Source organism: Monodelphis domestica, chromosome 7 (genome assembly GCF_027887165.1).
Source record: "Monodelphis domestica isolate mMonDom1 chromosome 7, mMonDom1.pri, whole genome shotgun sequence".
NCBI classification, from domain to species: Eukaryota; Metazoa; Chordata; class Mammalia; order Didelphimorphia; family Didelphidae; genus Monodelphis; species Monodelphis domestica.
In genome coordinates this window covers 6,463,328-6,486,348 of record NC_077233.1, presented here as the reverse complement: position 1 = coordinate 6,486,348, position 23,021 = coordinate 6,463,328, and the positions used below count along the sequence as shown (strand labels likewise).

At 41.5% G+C, this 23,021-nt stretch overlaps 1 protein-coding gene across 2 annotated transcripts in view; it reads left to right on the top strand.

Moving 5' to 3' along the window:
* CDK13 (cyclin dependent kinase 13) overlaps positions 1 to 23,021 on the top strand; it is a 114,763-nt gene that overhangs the window by 59,735 nt on the left and 32,007 nt on the right. The window contains exon 6 of one of the 2 annotated variants that reach the window (XM_056804124.1): positions 11,929 to 11,958. The exons of the other annotated variant lie outside the window; for it this stretch is intronic. Within the exon in view, the coding sequence (XP_056660102.1) occupies positions 11,929 to 11,958 (30 nt within the window). The remainder of the gene's footprint in view (positions 1 to 11,928; positions 11,959 to 23,021) is intronic. 2 annotated transcript variants of the gene reach the window in all.

Sequence of the window (23,021 nt, the reverse complement as noted above, 5' to 3'; positions counted from 1 at the left end):
AGAGGATGTAAATGGGTGAGAGTTTGAAGTGTATCTCATGAGTAAGTCGGAAGGAGGGAGGGGGAGGAATGGAATTGAGGGGAGAAATGTTATGGACATACATGGCAAAAAGGAAGGGTGAAAGAGGGAATTCCCTCCCAATGTCCTCATTCACCTCCATAAAGGAGGAGGGGAAGGCAACAGCCTTGAGGCCAGAAGAAAAGAGTTTCTCACTTGAAAGCCTCTCATTGTAATAGGATGCACCTACCAGTTTGGGGACAAATTGATGTATTAAAGTTTATTCTTCAGCCATTGGGACACCTGGTCCAAACCCCATTTTTTTAAAGAGGAGAAAATTGAGATCCAGAGAGGACAATTGATTTTTGTAAGGGCCTGTAAGTCTTGGTTAAATCTCAGAATGCTATTTTCCATTCATGGTATTAAGTGACTTGGGTTCCCAGGTTAGCCCAGAGAGTACTATTTTCTGATGTTGTGTTATTTGAACTTTGGCAGATTTGTCGATGTGTTTAGAATCTCATCCTGGCTGTGAACTGGAACACTGCTTTCCATGTCCTTCATAGAAGGGTAATAGGGCCTTGATGGAAATACAGAAGTTTAGAGGAGGGGTAGTTTGTCTGGGAAGATGAAGAGCTTGATTTTAGACACATTGGGTTTAAGGTGACATCTCAGTAGAGATCATTGGACCATTGACTTGGAGATGGTCAGAACCCTGAGAGCACCTAGTCTAATCCCTCTTATTTTGTAAGTGAGAGGTAAGTGCCTTGGTGAAGGTTATACAGGCCGAAACAGTGGAGCTTAGGTGGGAAGGCAAGTCCTGACAAAGTTGTTTTCAGGTTACGTTTAGCATTGGTTTGGTGATGCTGGGATGAGTGCTAGAATATGGGTTAAGGAGCCAATGATCTAGGAAAGGAGACAAAAAAGAACTATCAGACAGGTAGGAAAGAACTAGAGAGAGAGCAGGGCCATGTAATAAATTATTATTATTATTATTATTATTATTATTATTATTTATTATTATAGAAGTTTATATCCTAACTACTTTTTACTTAGTGACAAAAATCAACCATCTGATTCACTTATGAAATAGTGTGCAGAAAGTAAATATAAAAGACAGTGGCATTTGACTTTACCCTTTTGGAGGGGGGAAGCACAAACTTTACATTTTTTCCACATTTCATCACAGTTTATTTTAACATAAACCAGGCCCTCAGGACAAGAGTAGCCACTGTCAACCAGAATAAAACAAAAGTGTAAGTACAGATATTACTGTCTCAAAGCTGGAATTTGAATCCAGCTCTTTCTGACTATAAGGACAGTGGTGCCTTTCTTGGGTTAAGAATCCAGACATCTGTCTCCAAAGCTGCTGAAAGGGCAGGAAGGATGGAGACTGAGGAAAGACTATTGGACTTAAGATGTCTCTGGGAGCCTTGGAGAGAACAGTTCAGGCACAGTGAGGTCAGATGCTAGATGGTCAGGTGGAGGCGTGAGAAGGTATAATATTCTCTTCTTTCTATCCTTCCTTCTGTTCCATCTTGGGTCCAGTTCTCATCATCTCTATGTTGATGAACTTCACTGAACTAATTTCCCATTCTACTGCATAGTCTCATCCAGGGACTGTCCCTGCTCTCCCCACTTCACTTTCCTTCCCCTGGCTGGGCTTGTGAGTGGTGGTAGAACTCTGAAATTTCTGTGCATTCAGCTTGGTGCCACTTGCTAGCGCTTCTTCTTGAGGGACATCTGGAGAATTGTTTCTCTATTGAATCTCATTTTTATTTGGATTGTGTGGACAATGGCTTCCACGTCTGGTAAAGAGACAGCTGTGGTGCATGCATGTCTTCTTGTTTTAGGCCCCATTTTGATAACTCCAGGAGTGTTGATTAAAGTTTTGTGAATGCCTATGTGTGTGACCTTGCCTTTTTTGCAGAAAGCTTTTTAAAGGTTGTTTTTGCTTGACCAAATGAAATGCTATTTTAGTCTTCCAGACAAATCCTACTGGATGGTGTATCCTTATCTCCTCCCACCAGCTATTTGCTAGATTATGTGGTCGTCTGTAAGGAATTGTGTAAAGTGATTTGAGGGGCACCTATTGAGGTTTTTATCAAGGTGTCCCAGAAGTGGCCCTACGTGGGTATTTTCCAGAGGGTTGGAGCCAGGCTCTTAGTTTTGTAATTGTTGATTTTGAGGGTAATGCCACTTGTGATTTATTCCTTTCCCTTGGAATTTTCCTCTTCTTGAGATGTCTTGAAAAGCCTTTCCCATATACTTTTTCCTGGATCTCCAGCTACTTATACTGGAACTCTTTGGTCAGGGTCATCATTACTTTTGGAGATCCATTTCTGCTTCCTTCTTTAGAAGGGGCTGAGTGTGCTGAGCACTGCCAGGAATAATGAGGAAAGAAAGCTTTGATGTGAAAATGACAACAGGTCACCATTTGGTCATTTGATTTTTGTCCTCTGTGTAGTTTTCTTTAGAATTGTTCTTCGTGTGAATGCTTACCAAGCTTGTCTACCAAATAATTTTTACCTTTGTGAAACAATATTGTTAATTTTTTTTAATTTTCACCTTCTATCTTAAAGTCAATACTGTTTTTAGTTCCAAAGAAGAACAGTAAGGGGCTTGGCAGTTGGGGGTTAAGTGACTTGCCTAGAGTCACGCAGCTAGGAAGAATCTGAGGCCAGATTTGAACCCAAGACCTCCCTTCTCTAGGCCTGGCTCTCTATCCATTGAGCCCCCCAGCTCCCCTTATTAATTATCTTTTGAACTCTGTTCTACAGTAGAGTGGCCCAGGTTTTGTTGGCAAAGGTAATGTTTGGACTCTTTATTCTTCTTGTTATGACAGCTGTATTATGATAGTTGAACTTCTCCAGGACTGAGTGAGTATTGATCAATACAGAGTTAGGGAAGAAGAGTACCAGTAGTTGGAATCAGAAAAGAATTTGTAAATAAGATAGTATAGGATCTGCCTCTTAAAGGAAGAAGACAAGGATTCTTAGAGGTGCAGCTGAGGGCAGAATGTGTTCTGTGTATGGTCTCCTGGCATCAAACCCAGAGATGGAGTGTTGAGAGTGAGGAAGAAAGAAAAGGCCCAATTGGGAGAGAGGTTGCAAAGATAGTGTGACGCCAGGTGAGGTTGCGCTTTAAAAGCTGAATTTTATCCTGAGGCCAAACAATGTTCAAGTAAAGGGTGGCACAGTCACTTTGGCAATGAGCTGGCCTTGAGTAGCTGGGGACTGACAGACTAGTTTGGTGTAATGCTGTTTTGCTCATCTTGGGCAAGAGGTAATGTACACCTGAAGTAAGGGGTAACTAACTGCAAGAGAAGAGAGAAGAGGTTGGGTGTGAGAGGTGTTCTTGAGGTGGAAAGGGTGAGATTTGGCAGTTAATTGTCTGGGTGGATGGGGCAAACACGAGTGAGCGTTCCAGGGTGATGCCAGGGGCCTGGAAGAATGGTGGTGCAGTCAACAGAAAGAGGAAGGTGTGGAAGAGTCAGGGCCTGAGTTTGGGGGAAAGGCGATGAGAGTTCTAGTTTGGACTCGTGGTGTGTGAGATGTCTCCAGGACACTGTTTGAAAGAGGCTCCCAGAGACACTGGGGCTGGAGGAATGTGCAGAAGAGTCCCCTTGTTGCATCTGTCTGTTTGTGAGTCGGCTGCATAGAACAAATAGTGAAACCTGTGGGACTGGAGAGAGAAAAAGGGCCCAGGACAGAAGTCAGCAATTCACAGTTAAGGGATGGGATATGGACTATGGACAGGGAGCTGGAGTAAGGCCAGGTTAGGAGGAAACATGAACCAGAGGAGAGGACCTTGAACACCCAAAGAGGCCAGGACAGCAGTTAGAAGGAGGAAGTCTGACTGTCAGATTTGGCAATGAAGAGCAGCAGCCCCTAGTGGAGATAGGCCCTGCCAAATTTGGCCCCAGACATTTCCTAGCTGTGTGACTGTTGAAAAAAATTAAAATTGATCTATAATAATTTCAAATTTATGTATTTTAAGATTTATTAATGATCACTAGAAGTAGCAAAATAAAACCATGTGCCCATGGCTAATCTACCTGTTCAGAAACCCCATTCCTCCACAGTCGCCGATAGGAAGCAAAGAGAGAGGGAGACCAGGAACCCCAGCAAATTTATCTCCCTGTCTACATCAGTACCCAATGACAAGAAGTCAGTGGGCTTCTGGGAAATCTAGTTCAAAGGCACAAGATTTCCAGTTACACACTAGACAAGTCACCACACCTTTATACCTCAACCATTAAATGGTGATCACAACAGCACATACCTGGTGGGGTTGTTGTGTGAATCAAGTGAGAGAAAAGTGCTTGGCACAGGGGCTTGTGCCTGGTAGGTACTATATAAATAGCTGTTCCTGCCCTTCCCTCCCTGTTAGTCACATTGGCAAGAATTAATTTTGGTTGACTAATGAGGTTGGAAGTTAGATTGAAAAGGGTTGAGGTCTTCTTAGCAAGGCCCACCATGAACATTGCAAGGTTAGAGAACTACAGGCCCACGAAATGAATTCTTGTTATCTTTAGGCATCTCTGCCAGCTCTTCTCTTTACCTCCCTGAAGACCTAGTAGCTATCCCTACATTAAGCTTTAGCTTTTCCCCATCTTCTGGTTTTATTTATAGGAAGAATGCCCATCTGGACATGTTATAATTCATTCAGTAGGTGGCAGAAGAACTGAATTCAAATCCTCTTACTTTTCCCCAGTCTCCTCCTCTGTAAAGTATGGATAAAATAACAGCACCTTCCTTCCTAGGATACTGTGGCAATCAGATGAAGTATTCGTAGTGCTTAGAGTGGTGTCTGACATACAGTGGGCACTTAATAAATGCTTGTTTCCTCCCTTTCTTCATGCCAGTGGAAGTGGAGGGTGAAAGAATGGTTTGATGACAAACTTTTATAAAGTCAGGCATAAACCTGAGTTCTTTCAGATCTCCATATTGTTGTAAATATTCATCAAGAAATAATTTGTTAAATTTGTTGGCATTTATTAAGTACCTTCTGCAAGAAAGATCCATACTTTGCATTTTTGGCTGGGGAGGGGGAGGTGGTGGGTGTATTTTATTTTATGTGTGAGGCTGAAGATGGGATGGGGTGGCATTGCCCTTTCTTCTCTAGTATCAGATCCCTTGGAGAGGAGCAAAACCCTAATCAGCAGCCCTTCTGGGGCCCATCATCATACTCAGGTCACCTATGTGCTTAGCCCTGCAGGCCACTTGAAGTGGATCCTAGTGGCCATATATCCAGCTCTTCATTTTACTTCTAGTGACCTACTTTAGCTAGTGCTGAAGGGTTTTATTACCTCTGAAGGGCTGGATGGAAAAGTTCTAACAGCACACTCCTGCCTTTGGCTCAGCTTTTTACTGCTTTCTTATCTCCCAGGACTGTCTGGCGCTAAGCACCTGAGAGTCAAGGCCTGCCAGAACCTTAGACTGGACTCTCTTCTCTCTGGGAGGCAGTTGCCAGGGCTCAGCAGGAATAGGCTGGATGGGGGTGGGAGCAGTCGGGATCCTGTACAAATGGTGGGCTTCCATATACTCCCAGTTCAAGACCAACAAAATGTGGTAGTTTAACTCTGAGTGAGGATTCTCTAGCATCTTTCCAACAAAAAACAAATTATATTCAGAAAAAAATAGCAAGAATAACCTGTTCATGTCATGAAGTTGAGAGAGGGGAAGTGGCTTTCAGCTAAGGTTACAGTGGTGTCAGATGTAACATTTGAGGCCCCCAAGACCCTGTATTCCACTTTTGTTCCCAAATTCCAAGAGCATATTTTCTTGGAGGATGGGATTAAGATCTTCAGACAATGGAATTGATGTATTTCTTCATGCAAATCTTAATTCAGTCAGTCAGTAAACAGTAAGTGCCCACTATGTACTAGGCACTCTGGCTAGGTGTGAGGGATATCCAGAGGAGCAGAAGACAATCCTTACTCTCAAGGAGCTTACAGTCTAATAGGGGAGACAAATAAATAAGTACAAAGTGAGTTATATACAGGATAAACAGAAAATAATTAAAAGAAGGAAACCACCAGAATGAAGAGGGATTGGGGGAGGCTTTGTTGTCCAGTCATGTCCAACTCTTGTTTATCTCAATTGGGGTTTTCTTGGCAGAGGAGTGGTTTGCCATTTCCTTCTCCAGCTCATCTGACAGGTGAAATGGAGGCAAACAGGATGAAATGACTTTTCCAGGATCACACAGCTAGGAAGTGTCTGAAGCTAGACTTGAACTTGGGAATGTTCCTGACTCTAGCCTTGGCTCTTTAGCCATTTATCTACTGCACCCCAAGATGGGATTTTAGTTGTGACTTAAAGGAAGCCAGAGAGGTCATTAGTTTGAACTGAGGAGGGAGAGCTTCCCAGGCCTGGGGGACAGCAGAGAGAATGCCCAGGGCCAACAGGAATCTTGTTTGTGGCACAGATAGGAGGTGAGAGGCCAGTTGTAGGGCCTGTGCCAGAGGAGAGAAGGGTGTTAGAGATGGACAATCTGGCCAACATCTTGGATAAGTTGGTGGAGGGAGAAGGAGAGGTGGAGGGAGAGCGAGAGCAACAGACAGACAGACTAGCAGGAAGGTAGGAGGTGAGATACAGGACAAAACTCATTTTATATTTAAAAAAGGAGGGGGACATCCTAATTGTGAACTACCTCATATTAGGCTGTATTGGGAGAAGTTGCTGGCATGTGTCCATGTGTCCTAGGCATGACTTGTATGTAAGACAGAGAGGATCTTTATCTGGGCCATGAGCCCTGCTTAAAGATTTTGGGAATTCAGGATTGTATATCAAGGGGAAGTGGTGAGGAATGCTGTGCCTCTCCCCCAGGTGGCTGGAGTTAACGTAAAGGAGAGGGGCAAACTCCATGGCCGATCACGGTCACTTCTGCTCCCTAGTTGATGATTTGCTAAGGATTCAGCCTCTTGGTCAGTTCTTTCGAATCTAAACATTTCTGTGTCTCTGCATTCTCTATGTCATCCTTCCTCCTCTCATCCTGGGGCTCTTCTTTTTTAAAGAGTCAGACCTCTGGAAAGCCATCTGTGCTCACTTCCCTCTGTTTTCTCACTTTTTAGCCCTTAGGAGTTGGAGCTCTTTCCCAACCAGTTAGTTAATTGAGCCTGCTCTCTTCACGGTTACTTATAATTTCTTTGCAAAAAATCTTTTTATTGCTATTCCAATTAACTGCTCCACTCCCCACTTCTGCTTTAATCAGTTCCAGAGACTTTCTGGCACCCATCAAAGCCCTTGGGTAATCTAACCCCCTCCCATGTGTCCAGTCTTCTTGTACCTTATCCCTTGCGTATACTCTGGTTCAGTGATACTGGCCTCCCTCCAACTTTGGGCATCTTCTTGAGCTGTCTCCCTGCCTAGAATGCTCTACCATCTTATCTCTACCTTAACTTCTCTGGTTTCCTTCAAGTCTCACATAACCCCCTCCATTAACAGGAAACCTTCCCTAAGCCTTCCTCATTCTAGTGCCACCTTCTGTGTTAACAATTTCTGTTTTCTCCTCTCCATTTGGTGCTTTGTTTATATTTGTTTGCATGTTGTCTCTCCCATTAGATTTCAAGTTCCTTGAGGGCAGGATCTGTCTTTGACTTTTTGTATCTCTAGCATGTAGCATTGTGCTTGGCACATAGTAGGTGCTTAATAAATGTTTATTTGGCTGCTTTTTACATCACCTTCATTTTTGAACATAGGACTTCTTTCTCCCTTACTTGTGAGTCATCCCTTACAACAAAAATTAGGAAAAGAGAAAAGAATTTCATAAAATGAACCAGTCTCAGTAGTGTATGCCAGTCTTTGCTATATTCTACACTCTTCTACCTTTGCAACAAAGGGTAGTGGGGTAGTGCTTGGTTTTCTCATCTTCTCTGGGTTTCATCTTGGTTGTGAATAGTGTCCACTTTGGGGTTAATTGCTGTTAGTTCTCTAGCTATAATCAGTTAATGAGCTTTTTAGTGACTAAATCCATTACTCTTTTCTGCTTCTTCCTGATCAGTGCAGCTTTTAATAGTGGTCAGCCTTTCCTTCTCAGTGTACCAGCCTTCCTTGGCATTCAACGCCATTCTTAACCTGTCTGATCACTACTTTTCAGTCTCTTTGAGGGGGGAAATCTCAAGTATGTTTGTACACCCGGATTCTCTCTATACTTTTTCTTGCGCTGGTCCCATCAATGAGTTCCCCTATTAGCTCTCTGCATACAACCTTTTAGACTACAGCTTTAACCCTGGTCTCCTTCCTCCACTTGACTGCCATACAACCAGCTGTAGAGTTATTCTTTCCAAAATGAAATTCATTATCTATTGCCTTCAACCTGCTCCTTCTCCAACTAATCCCTTTTTGTGCAGTGCACTTTGGGGCTTCTAGTTACTTTAGTTTGTAACATCCAGAAATTTCCAATTTTGAGGAACCTCCGTGGATATCTAATCTAACCCAAATCCAAGTGTCCTCAATATAACTTTCTTTTTGAGTGCTCCTCCATCTTTAATTTGAGAGATCTTCAAAGAGGATAGCCCATTCTACTTTTGGACAGTTCTCAGTATCACAAAGCTTTCCCACATATCTAGCCCCAGTGGTTCTTGGTTCTGCCTTTGGGGTCCAAAGAGAACAAATTAAATCCCTCTTCCACGTGATAGCTTTTTAAACACCTGGAAGTCATCTTATGAATCTTGTCCAACTCCTTCAGCCTGGCTTCATGACATAGATTCAGGCCTCCTTCCCTATCCTGGTTGTCCTTAGCAATGTCCTCCTTAAACTGTGGCTCTCAAAATTAAACACATCATCCCAAGGGTAGTCTGGCTGGGGCAGAGCAGAGCTACCCTCAGTGGGAGCTGTCCTCTTGGCTTCTGTGTCACTCAGCTGGCTCATGTGAACTTGCAGTTCCCTTGCCCAGTTTAATAGCTCTGCCAAGAAAGGTTAGTGTGGGCTTTTTCTAATCTTGGCTTATTTGGCAAGAGATGGAGAATTTTTCCAGGCATCCAAGTCATGATCATTGGCCTTCAATTTGTGGATAGATGACAGGACAGGTCTGAAGTCCCCTTGTGCTCCCTCTGTCTTCTTTGGCTATGAGGCCAACACAGCTAGGAGCTCTGCTTTCATTAGCTGAGACTCAGTAGTTTAATCTGGGTCAGATCACTTGAGCTCCTCCAGGGCATTTAGCTGCTTGCCGTCAGACATTTTTGTTCTGCTGTTTGCAGTGTGAAGGCAGACAGAACCGTTAGCATCACATCCCCTGATAGCAGCCCTCTCCCTTCTGTGTTCTTCCAAGTAACACAGACACCAGCCAGATCCAGCCTGCTCTGCCTCCAGTTTTGAGATGGTTCTCTCCTGCCTCTGTTTTGTAAGATGATGCCACGTGATTAGGTAGATTCTTGGGTATCTACCCTTGCTCCTCTACACATCTTGCTAGCATCAACATTGGTGGTGAGTTTCCTGTGTCAGTTTCTTTAGCCAGCTTCTCATCCCATCCTTCCTTCCTTCCATCTTAGCACCGTTCTTACCATTACATCTCCTATCATTTCTCTTGTCCAGTCAGTTTCCAAATCCTATTGATTTCTCTTCCATCACATTGTCTTCCATCTCTCCTTTTTCCCCCTCAGACAGCACTTCTGAGTTGAGACCTTCCTCCATTTTTGCTCAGTCAGTGTAAGCATCTTAGCCCCCCACTTTTGGTTCCTTCTCTCCTCCACACCTGCCAAAATCATTTTAACTAAAGCCCTGGGAAGACTGTCAGGCTGTTGGGTCTCCCTCCTAGAGAAGCTTCTTTGTTGCCTTTAGAATAAAATAGAAACTCCCTGGCCTGGTATTTGGAGCCATCTGGCTTTAGCTTACAACTATTCTCACATGCCCTCTGTGAATGCCACCATCTTCCCTGTGTGATATTCTATCTCTTGCATCTAGGCCTTTCTAGAGTCTCTTCCTCACACTTGCAAGTGCCATTTTCTTTTTGAGAGTCTTCTTGATTCTTTTTGTGTGACTTCTCTCTATCCCCCATTTTATTCTGCCTTTCTCTGGATTTACTTCCCTGAATGTATATTGCATCATCCTAGTAGAATAGAAGCTCCTTAGGGCAGAGATGGCTTCAGTTTTGGATGGATGATCCCTGTGTCTTGCTTCCAGTAGCCATTGAGAAATGCTTATCAGATAGATAGATTGTGTGGAAGCACCCTATGCTTCTGGAAACTTTTAGTCATTCTGATCAATCCATCTATTTTTTTCTGCAGTAAAATTACTTTGAATACCTATGGTGCTAGGCACATAGCACTTAATAAATGCTTGTGAGTTTTAACACCCAGGACACAGGAATAAAATTGTATATAGTCCTTTTCTTAGAACAAAAAATTTGAGTGGATTGACAAGATAAAAAGTGTAGAGGGAATGAGAGATAATAAGCATCTTATTAAGTCCCTACTATGTGTCAGGCACTGTGCTAAACATTTACAAATATCTCATTTGATTCTCACATTAATCCTGGGAAGGAGGTACTATTATTATCCTCATTTTATAGTTGAGAAAACTGAGGCATTCATGGGGTACGTGACTTGCCCGTAGTCACCTGGCTAGTAACCTCTAGCCAGAACTTAGGTCAGATTTGAACTCAGGTCTTTCTGACTCCAAGCCTAGTATTCATAAAATATAATCACCAACAAATTGTATTCAGGTCTAGCTTTACCCTCAGGAAAAAATATGAGAAATCTTTCCTATCACAGAATTTCAGGGTTTAAAAGAACAGACCGACTTATCCCTTCCTAAGGACTTCCTCCACTATCTAGGCAGCAGTTGGTCATGCTGCTGCTTCTTGAAGACCTCTGCTGAAAGGGAAGGCTTCTCCCCCAAGGCAGCCAACCCTATCTTTCCTTTGCTTGTCCTAAGGATGAAGACAGCTTTTCTATATTCAACTTCACTTCCTCTACTTCCGATTTCACTTCCTCTTTTCACCTTCTAACCTGTGTTTCTTATTCTGTTGTCTGGGGCTCAGGAGAGCAAATCTCACTTCCCTCCTCTGATGGCTGTTGGGCAGACACTTGAAGACAGCTAGCCATTTCCCAAAAAAGCCACCTCTTTGCCAGGCCAAGAATTCTTACTTGGTTCATCAGCTTTTCACATGGCATGGTCTCAAGTCCTGTCACCACTCTTCATTGGCCCGCTTCTGTGTGTTCTCCAGCTTATCACTGTCCTTCCTCCCATGGGGTGCCCGCCACTGAGCCACCCTGGTGTGGTCTGATGAGGACAGGATAGCCGGATTGCCACGATCCTAGTCTGGGATCACATTAGCTTGTTGCCTGTCATGTCATACTGTTGACTCATGCTGAGCTTGCAGTCCATTAAAACCTCCAGATCCTTTTCAGATCGCTGCCCAGTCATGTTTCTCCCACATAGTGTAAGAACTTCCATTTGTCACTATCAAATTTCATCTTATTAGATTCAGCTGAACATTTTAGTCTTTTTATATCTTTCTCAACTCAGCCTCTGTCATGTAACATGGTAGCTCTCCCTCCCAGCTTTGTGTCATCTGCAAGTTTGATCAGGATGCCATCCATTCCTTTATCCAAGTCATTAATAAAATGGTTAAGCAGCACAGGGCCCAACACAGATCCCTGGGGCACTCCACTCAAGACCTCCTTACAAATTGACAGGGAACCATTAAGTAGTCTTTGCTTCCAGCCATTCAGTGAATTTTGAATCCACCCAACTGTATGATTGTCTAGCCTGCATCTCTCCATCTTTTCCACAAGAACAGCATGAGAGACCTTGTCCAATGCATTGGTAAATTCTAGGTAAATTTTATCTACATCATTCCCCTGATCACCAAGCCAGTAGCACTGTTTAAGAAGGAAGTAAGGTTAGTGTTGCATGACCTATCCTTGATGAAGCCCTGCTGGCTCTTTGTGACCACTGCTTCTTCCTCTTCCTCCTTCTTGCTTTGCAGGGCTCCCTGCTTCAAGGAACCAGCACTCAGGCAAGTACAATTTATATTCTAGTTCAGCTTTGTTAGACACAGAATAGGCTGGGACACTGCTTGAGGTAGAGACCATTAGAACGTTCTTTGTGTTAATCACGATGATATTGAAAGCATTGATGATGTCATTTGTATTCTTGTCCTCTAACATAGTTACCCTACTTAGAACTATACAGAGCTAGGTGAAGGAACTGGGAAGACTGGTTTGATAAACTTTAATTGTGACGGTAAATTGCTGGTTTAGACTTTGGGCAAAGAGGGAGGGATGTGGCTTTGGGGAGGAGGAAGGGCATTCAGGTGTGTAGGAGATAAGCTGGGCCTAGAAGCCCCGCTTACCCAGTGCTGCTTGTCTAAGGGGGGGGGGGTAGTAAGATGGTCAAAGAGAACCCCAGAATTAGCTGTAGGTCAAGGTCTTAGAGCTATAAGGAATGCGTGTTTACATAGGTAGACACACACAAACGCGTTCACTCCCTAACATTAACCTCATTTCCTTTTTTGACAGGGTCTCTATTACTAGTTGGTTAGAGGAGAGGAAGGCTATAGACATAGTATGTCTGAACTTCATCTGGATAAAGTCTCTCATGATATCCTTGGATGGTGTCCTAATAGGGAGAAATGTTTGCTGGATAACAGCTGGATACTAGGTGGAATTGAAACTGGTTGGATGACTCTTCTTAGAGCATCAATTTAATTGATTATTTTTAATGTTGAGAGGATGTGGGGGAGGAGGTCTCAAGTGTTGTGCTATATGCTCCAGTCTGTGGTCCTGTTATGTTAAATATTTTTCTCAGAGAAATTGATCACATATTATCAAATTTGTGACTGACAATTCACTGGATAAGAGAATCAAGTCGTAATAAAAATCTTGACACATTGGAATGTTGTGCCAAATTAAACAAGAATGTACAAAAGGTTAAAAGTGAACTTCTGAATTTTGGGTACACGGACAGAGAGTAGTTCATGTTAATCGGCTTACAGGTTTTAGTTGCCTGCAAACATTACTAAATGTTGAAAAAAAAATCTCTGCTGTTAATCTTTTAGGCTTCATTCATGGCAGGATGATGCCTTAACTCAGTCAAAGGACATAGCCTTTGTGTTGGTCAGCCCATTTATGGATGACCTGGGGTGCAGTGTTGGGAATTCTAAGTGCTGGAGAATTGACAAGACGTAATTAAAGCCCCAAAGAAGGTGACCGAGATGGTGAAATGATACCATCCAAGAACTGGCTGAGTAACTGAGGATGTTTAAATTTGAGTCCAGATGATGCAGTGTGAACGAACATCTCTGCTTTCAAGTAATTGAGAGCCTAGTTTATAGGTGAAAGCCACAGCTGATTGACCCTTTCTGATCTGACTAGTGGGTGGCAGTAGGGTCTGTGGCTAGAAAGTGATCAAAGACAGGTGTTTTAGTCAGTGCGATGTGTGTGGTTTGAAAATGAAACGGTTCCTTGAGTCTAAGAAGGATTTTCATTTTTGTCTTTGGATGCTCTGCATCAAGTACAGCACCCTGCACGTAGTTGGCAGGCACTTACTTTCTGGGGGCTTGTTGAATGAATTCAACTGAGTCATGAGGGTAGGTGCATTACAGGAAAAAAGTGTTGTCACTCCTCTGTGCACACTGGAAGGAATTCATATGTTGGTAGTAGTTGAATTGCACAACTTGCTGACCTGCAAGGCCCCTCATATTATCCTTAATATTATAAACAATAGTCAATTAAATATTCAGGCAGATTTCTAATAGATTGACACAAATGGAATTTGCATGCCGGAGAGTAGAATACGATAGAAATAATGTTGGGCTTAGAGTCCAAGGACCTACGTTTAGACTTGGACTTTGCCATTTCTGTGGCCCTGACAAGGCCACTTTTTTCACTTCTGATCTTCAGTTGCCTCATCTCTAAAATGAAGTGATCTGTCTAGGTAACTGCAGAGATCTTTGCCAGCTCTAACTCTGTGGCTCTGTGACCTGTGAATGGTAAAGGTAGAGGCTTGCTTTACTTCTTCCTCTTCTTTTGGGGGAGAGCTTCTGGTATTTCTTTGTTATGAATAATGCCCTTGGTTTCAGATAGATAACATATCAGTGATGTATTTGTTGGAAGTATGGATCTTACTGATAATTTTCATATAATTTTAAATGACTACCACCAATTATGTGACTTATTATATTTATGACATTCCTAATGTTGAGTAATTCTTGCATTTCTGGTATAAATCCAAACTGGTTTTAGTGAATAATTTGTAAGTGAATTGCTGTAGCTTCTTTGCTAAAATTGTTCTATATTTTTGCATTGGTATTAATTAGTTGTGGTAGTCTCTTGTGGGCTTCAAAACCATAGTTTTCCCATAGGAGATTGATAAATTGTCTTCCATTTCTATTTTTGCCAACAAAACAGAAACCCAAGTATAAGTAGCAAAGGAATGACTCGTGTTCAAAATGCTACTGAGTCTGTTTCCTCATCTGTTAAATCAAGGTATTGGATGAGTTGAATCTCTTCCCCGCAAAATTACACCATTTAAGTGCTCTCTTTTTTTTTTTTTTAAAACAAGACATTAGGGCAGGTTCTGAGTATTTTAATCCAAACAGTTCTTGCTTCAAAGAGCTTATGTTGGGAGAAAATATACTAGGTACTCTTTATAAGTTAAGGCCAATTGAAATAAAAAGATTATTCTTAGCTGGGATGTCAAGGAAGACTTTAGGGGAGAAGATAGTTTTTCATCTGAACCTTAAAGGAAGATGGGAATGCTAAAAGTTTTATAGAGATGAGGAACAAGTGGAGACAGCCTGCGAAAGGCTCACAACCAAGAGAAGGGACACCAAGGTCAATAGTTTATGTAGTTTGGTTTGGCTAAAAAGTAGATTGGATAATTGAAGGCAATGATATAAAGTAATCTGAAAAGGGTGGTTGGAGCTGGGGTGTGGAGTACCTTAAATTAGACCTTACTGAGGAAATTTGTATTTTATCAGAGAGGCAATAGGAAATCATTGAAAGTTTCTCAGCAAAGGAGTATAACCTGGTTAGAACTGTCCCTTAGGAAGGTTAGTTTGGGAGTTATGTGGAGAGGAAATGCTGGAAGAAGGGATGCTAATTAAGAGTTGAGGTGATAAGGGCCTGGACTGGGGTGGTGGCTGTGTTTGTGGAGACCAGGGGATAGATATGAAATTATGAGGTAGAATCTTCAGGCTCTGGTGAAGGATTGAATTGGATTTATATATAAAAGAATGCTCCAAAGTTGACCAGCCTGGGTCATTGGAAAGATGTTAGTGCCCCTATAGAAATGGAAATGTTTGGAGGGGGTATGGGACAGGTTTAGAGGGGAAATGGTAACTATTTTGGATATGCTGAGTTTAAGATGTCAATAGGACATCTGAGCAGGTATTGGTTGAAAAGCGAGTGAGTAATGAACATAAAGCCCCAAAGTCTTATAGGTGTGGAGCTGTCCAAGGGAAGAGGTCTGTCAGCAAGCATTTACTAAGTACTTTATGCCTGACTCTGGGGTGTAGAGATGCCACTTGGGGGAATGGCAAAAGGCCGGTGTTTTTTGTAGGATTGACTTGTTTATAGGGCTCCCTCAGTCCAGGGAGTAGAATGGGGAGGAAAGATATGAAGAAGAGAGGTGATTATTTGAGGAAGTTCTCAGAAGAAATAGGAGGAAAGCAGGCAAAGGGCTGAAGGAAGAATGGAGGAAAGAAGACTTACATCTTTCAAGGAACTGGAACAGAAAAGATGGGGCTAGAGGGAAAGGCCAGAGTACTAGAAGCCTCTACCTCTGTATTAATATGAAATTTGAGACAGATTATCTCCTGAGTAATATGGGGAGTGTTATGCTGGACTAAAGGGAGAAAAGAAGGCTTGGTTTAGTGATTTCGGGGACTATTCAGGAGAATGAGGGCAGAATTTTGTGCATCTTGGAAAGCCAAGGTGAGATCAGATGATATGATTAGAAGTATTCAGCCTAGTATGAGGCCACTGGTTGATGATAATCCCATACCTGGTTAAAGAACATGTGCTCAGCTCCTATTCTCTGATCTCCAGACTCCAGGGGCTCAGGCCTTCTGGCTCTTGCACACTCTTCTCACTGATCAGTCAGGTTTAAGTCTCTTCTCTTCTCCCACTCTGTCACCTTCTTCCTCTCCAGCTTCTTGTTGGCCTCCATTGTGGCCGCTTTCCTCCTGAAACCTTCCTGTTCTCAAAGTTCATCATACCCATGTGGCTTTCTCAGCCTCTACCCTCTCCCTGGCCATTCCCTCGAACACCTGCCTTCCTGGGCCTTCTGTTGTCCAGAGATTTCCCCTGGCTTGGTCCATGAACTCTTCAAGGAGGAGCAGACGCCGCATGGATATACAGCTTCATGTTCAGTTCATGGATTTATCATCAGATGGGGCCGTGCCCTGAGCTTCTGGCCAAACCAATAGGGAAATTCTTTCTTGGAGCATCTGTGGTCTTAAATCCATGTTGGCTTTGTGACTCTCAGCAAATCTCTTCTGCTCCAAGCCTTCAGGCATCTGCAGTGTTTCTGAATCTCTAGATAGGGAGCGTCAGCCTATGAACATACCTAAGGTAACTCCAGCTCTCTGGATCAGGGCTCGTACCTCTCAGGTGCAAATTACTTTTCAATCACTTGTCACCTGTCTCTGGCTTGTGCCACTCCCACCCATTTCTGTTGATCTGATCATGCCAGTCCCTTACTAAACAAACAACTCCATTGGTTCCTGTTGTTACTGAGATCAATGCTGAACTCCCTCCGTTTAACTTTGAAAGCCCTTCATAATCTGATTCCTTTCAGTCATTGCAGCCTTGCTGGACACTAACTCCCCCTCTGCTCTCCGTGCTCTGGCCCCATTTTGGTCTTCTCTTTCCCACCAGCATATTCTCATCTCTGACCTTGCTCATCTCAAAGAATCCTTTTCAGAGAATCACTGTGAAGTATTGCCTTTTAGGGGAAGCCTTCTGATCCTCCAGTCCACTTGAATCCTCTTACCATATTTAACTACTTTGTATTTATTCTCTTTATATTCTTTTTATACTAGATACCTCCTTGTTGTGTTGTAGTGTCATGTGTTCTCCTCCCCTACCCCCCATTGTACACTCCTTAGAAGTAGAGATCATTGGGTTTGTTGTATTTGAAGCTCCAGTGCCCCATGATACCTGCCCCAGAACAGATTGTAAACAATTGAATGCTGAACTTGGGGTCAGAAGACCTGAATTTGTATACTGCCCTGGCCCATTACTAGCTATGTGACCCTGGAACGCCGCTTACGTTTTTCTCAGTCTCAGTTGGTGACATGGGGATAAGAGCACCTGCTTTCCTGGATCATTGGGAGGATTAAGTGGGGTTCTATATATGAAACAATATGTAAATGCTGATTACTGTTTTTATTGATTGATTGATGGAACTATGATGGAGGTCAAAACTCTTCTGCAGTTTAAAATGATAATTCTTAATTACTTCAGTGGGTACAGTGTGACACAGTCCTTGGCCCTCTTCTTGCTTTTCAATCCACTTGTTAATCTCATCAATTCCCATAGCTTTTGCCCCTAGTTCACCATCTATATATTAGCCCTTTGTTCATCTTGCTTAAGATTCATTCCTGTATTGCTCGTCTCCTGCACATTTCCACTTTTCTTTTTCCTGGGTATTAGTAGGGTCCTGGGGACGGGGAGGCAGTCAGTTATCCCTCTTGGATGCCTTGCTTTCCTCTGTCCTCCTTTACTAAAAATGCTTTTCTTTGATGTTAATCTTTTTGCTACTTCTTAACTTTTTTCAAGGCATCTGGTATGATCTTAATATACAAACTTCTTAATCATAAGTAAATATTCTGTTCTTATTGGGGGAGAGAGCCTTTAAGACTTTTAATTAACACAGCAGGGTGATAATTCTGTAGTACTTTAATCCAGTTGTAGGGCTGTAGAACACAGTTTTCTGCTCTGAAGAATCATTTGTAAAAACTTTTTTTCTTCATTTTTATATTTTCTTGAAGGTTATCTAGACAAGCATGATTTCTTTTCAGTTTTAGAAGGACAAGAAAGAAGTAGGTATTTTGATTTGTAGTTTCTGGGTTTTTTGAGTAGTAATGATATCCATGGTTTTCTTGTTTTCTCTCTCTCTCTCTCTCTCTCTCTCTCTCTCTCTCTCTCTCTCTCTCTCTCTCTCTCTCGCTCTCTCGCTCTCTCTCGCTCTCTCTCATATTTCAGGAATATTTCCTGATATTTCATCACTTTTGAGACTTGGAAATAGTATTTGTATCTCCAGTAACATGTCCTTATTAGTGTGTCTACTTGGTCTGGCGTGACTATTGCTCTCGACTTGGTTCTCCAACTGTCAGTCCCTATGTGGTCTCTAGAACATCAAGGATCGAGAGCAAAGGTCCAAACATGGTGACTCCTTTGTGACTCATGATGGAAAATAGTATAGAAATGGCAAAGGACTTAATCCACTTTTCTGTTTGCTGTCTTGTTGCTTGTATCCAAATGCTCTTGGTTTGATGGTTCTCCGGGCAAATTCTTTTGGCACTAATTTTCTCTTTGACTGCATTTCCTTGTGTGAGGCATTATTACTCATAATTTTTTTTCTTCCTTCCTTTGGGCTTTACAGTTCTGTTTTTATTCTGAATAGTCTTGCCCTTGGTTTCTACCTCATTTCACTTAGCAGAGAGGTCAGCTGTTTTCTATTCAAGGTGGTTTCTTTGGCCTTCTGGCTGTGGAAACTATTCCATTTCTATTAAACTTCTGCAAAAATTTGTGGTAATGGTACCATGGTCAGGATATTTTTGCCTTTTTTTAAATAAGTAAGTTGTTTAAAGATAGTTCAGTCTCTTGCAGATTTTCACAACGTTTTCTGCTGACATTTTACCTTTTGTTGTAATTTGAAAATGATTTTATATGATGATAATCCTGGTTCTAAATAGTTGATAGTTTGGAGGTAAATATATCTGATAAAAGTCCTTTATCTATAACCTATCTATAATCAGTCATTTCCTGTGCTAAAATGGTTTCACATTAAGTCATGTGCCTTCCAACTCTCTTTTGGAAGTATTGAGCCCTCTTACAACCTTTGACCTTTTTTGGTTTCCTAGATTCAAGTCTTGTTTTCTGACATTGTTATATGACATTACATTCCCTACTCTTTTATGTTGACCTTTCTGTTGAAATTACCAGGTATTAAAAATCATATTTTTTGTTGGTTTTGAGGATATTGTCAAGTTCTTTGCAGATTTTTGGCTTCTTCATCCTCTGCAGCATATTCTCATGTGCAAACTACAGTTCTCTTAGTGATGATCTTTTGGTTTACATTCATCATGATTACCAAGTATCCCTTGAAATGATAATCCTTATTGTCTTTAATAGACCAAAAAAAAACCCATTCTACCCAATTTCTTCATTCTTGCTAATGTGAACCAGCGAATCATCCTAATTGTGATATCTTTTTGACATCCAATTTCTTTTACACCAAGAATACCAAGAATGATGTGACTTGATTCTTCTGATTCTGTATTCTGTTTGTGTTGGCTATTAGACAAACATTTAATATTTAGGATGGCTGAAGTTTAATATTTTAGGAAAGCTTAAAATTCTAATTTTTAACACCTGTCATTCCCATTTCAATCCACTTGGCCTCTGTCAGTGGGGAAGCAAAAGACCATTGTGGGGCTGAAGGCTTCTTGGAATACTTGGCATTTTTGTGGCTTGCTGTGGCCCAAGATGGTACCAGCTGGTGATCAACCTCTTGTTCATGAGCATCTCTAGATGTGCTTGGGTTAGCTTAGGCTGCTCTTGGGATCCTCTTTGAAACCTTTCTTCCATGATAGTACCCGGATAGAGCCTTAGGGATCTCAGGGTCACTGTTGTGCCAAAGGAGGACTCAGAGGAGGACTTGATAGAAAGAAGTGAAAGTAATGGGAATAAAAAGGGAAATTTAGTGTGCTTTTTGGTTTTATATCCTTGCCCTCTCCTGATATACCTTTTCCAGTTCCCTTTTCCTTGAGACAACTATTCAACAAAATCAACCCGCCCTGTAGGCAACGTTCTGAACTTTTAGTCTCCTCCCTCTATTGTTGGGACATTTCCTTCTTTGCTCCCCAAGGTCAAGATAAGGCAGTAAAATAAATGGGCTCTGCTTTATTGTTTTTGTTTATATTTTTGCAGGCAGGGTGAATAGTGTTCTGTTTCTGTATCCCTTTACATATTATCTCCCATATTTCCCTGAAATCCCTTCAAGAAATTCAATATCTCTTACAGCTCAACAATATTCTAATTTTTATATTCCATAGTTTATTCAGCCATTCTTTAGTCAATAGAGATTTACTTTGTTTCTAGTTTTTCACTACCCCAAAAGTGTAATGTTTTGGTACTTATTTTTTAGCTTTGACCTCCTTTGACTATATTCCACTAGTGGAATTTCTAGTTCAGAGGACAGAATGGCTTTATGGTTGTTTTTTCATAAATGCAAATGGTATTTCTAAGAGGTTGAGCTCTTCCAATAGTTTTATTAATGTGCTTGTCTTCCTGTGTTCCCTGCCACATGTTTTGTTTTCTTTTTTTGTGACATGTGGCAATTTGCTTTGTTAATTTGCCTTTCTCTCATTGGTGTTGTGGAACACGCTTTTATATTGCTCTCAGCAGTTTGAAATGATTGTCTATATCCAATCACACATGCCCATGAAGTTACATGTTAGGTGTCTTAGGTAACAGAATTCTGTCACTGATATTTGATGCTAAGACATTTCCCCTGTTTAGTGTCTTTTCTTTCATGCTAGCTGTTCTGCTTTTGCTTGTGCAAAAGCCCTCTCATTTTATGTATTTGAAGTTGTTAATCTTGTCTTTTTATGGCCATCTCTATCCTTTGGTTGAGTGATATTCGATGAGACTTAACTACTTCTTTTTTTTTTGTATTGTTTTCCCTCAGTCATCTGATTAATGACTGTTTCAGACACCTGCAAATATTCCGATACTTTGGCTTTTCTGATACCATACTTAGCCTTGCCTTTCATCTGCAGAACAGTCTTTTTGTAGTTCTGCATCAGGGATTTCACTGTGGTTTGGGACTAGCAGAAGAAGTTACTCATATTTGATCCAGTATCAGAAGGTCTCATCCTTAGAGCTAATTTGGGTGGTACATCCCCAGGGCCTTCTCTGTGTTTCCACATTTGTTCTCGGTGGTGATGGGGCAGTCTACTTGAAGACAGACTGTGTGTGCCCTAGCCAGGTTGGGTGCATGATCCAGAGAGATTCCAAGATGAGGCACTTCTTAGTTTTCTTTTTCATAAGGGAACATATTAACTAGAAAAAAAATCTTAGATTTTATTTTTTTACGGCATGGAGATTCTTATGATTTCTCAAGGGCCTTGCCCTGGAAAGTTCTCTTATGCTGAAAACACTTTGAATCTGTGCTCACTACAGACAATGTTTGCTGTTTCAGAACCAGCCTCATTTAATTGCATTGAGGTGAATAGTCTCTCCTAGACTGACTAGCAGGTGATGATCTGTGAAACAGAAGAATTCTGAATGGCCCTTGTTTCTGTGTCAGGTTCTGTGGGGAGATTAAATACAAGGGTGGACCGAATCAGCTTTTATTATATCTCTAAAGAGAAATAGAAACCTGATTTCCTTGGGGTCTATGGTCACCTTAATTCCTTGTGCTCTTAAACATGTATGTATGATATTGTCTATACCAATTTCTGATGCAGAAGATCAGGAAAGAATCTCCAAGGAACTTGAATGAGATACTCCGAATTAAAGAATTAAAACTTAGGACTTGGCACAGTGCTCAGCATGTAGTAGGCACTTAATAATGCTCACTCTTTTGATTGTGATACTTGGCGACTTCATAAAGAAGTGAACATCGGGGAGGAAGGTGAAAGTGTTTTGAAAAGTATGACTATGAAAAGTCCAAAGGCTTTTGTCTATATAGAAATTTCATGCGTTTTCTGTTCTCTTCCGTGTCCCACAAAGTGCCTGCAGACCTTCAATAAGGAGGAACCCATTGCCCTCTGGAAAAAACCCATTCTACTTTGGAGTAGCTAACATGTGATCTAAACTGATCTCTTCACTGAGTCTACCATCATTCTTAGTTCTGCCTAGTAGACCAGGGAAATACACTGTGTAGTAAGCAAGTGCACTGTGTTAATTGTTTAAGAAAGCATTTAATTTGGTAACATCAAATGATGCTTTGAAACCTATAAATGTGACATTTATATGTTAAAGTCATATGAGATTTTCAGCATCAGACATAAATGGTAACCTTTTGATTATAGATAGGAAAGAAAGCATAAAGTATAGATGTGCAGGCTTGTCAAAGGTATTTGCCCAGGGCAGAGTCCAGAAGAAGAGGAATTCCTTCAGATGCTCCTTTTCAGAGATGAGATTGACTCAAGTCCCAGAATGTTATGGAACCTTCTAAACAGTTTTGAACCACTTAAAGAGCTCATTTGACATAAATACCCCCATAGGAATAAACATGAGGGGAAGAATGTCTTCTGTCCAGACCCCATTTGGAGGATAGTCCATCCCATATATCCCTCAATGCATCTGTCTTCCTTTAAAAAGGATATTTTATTTAAGAAGACACTTCCCAAAAAATTCCTAGACTCTAAAAAGCAATGTCCCAAAAAACAGCTTCTGGATTTTTAAGAAGAAAGAAGGTAGCATTTTATTTTAATTGGATTGGATAGTACTTACATTGGCCTTGGTGTTTGTCTGGATTTTTGTAGTTCCCTATTGTGGATTTACTCAAATTGTGAAGCAATTGTTTATATTCCTTTTTGTCTCATGCATTGCTTGGTGTAAGTTGCCTTCCCAGCTACTTGAATTTTGGGGAGGTAGGCCATGTGATGCAAAGAAAAGAGTTGGCCTTGCTGTCAACAGTTCAGATTACACCTCTACTGCTTTAGACCTTTGAGACCACTTAGTTTCTCCAGCCTCAGTTCCATGTTAAATGAGTGAGTGAATTAGAGGTTCACAAAATAACTAAGTTTATTCTTTATGATACGATTGCATTAGATAATAAATTAGTTTTTTTAGCCTATCTCCAATCACTAGATATTTATTTTGCCCTCTGATTTGTTTA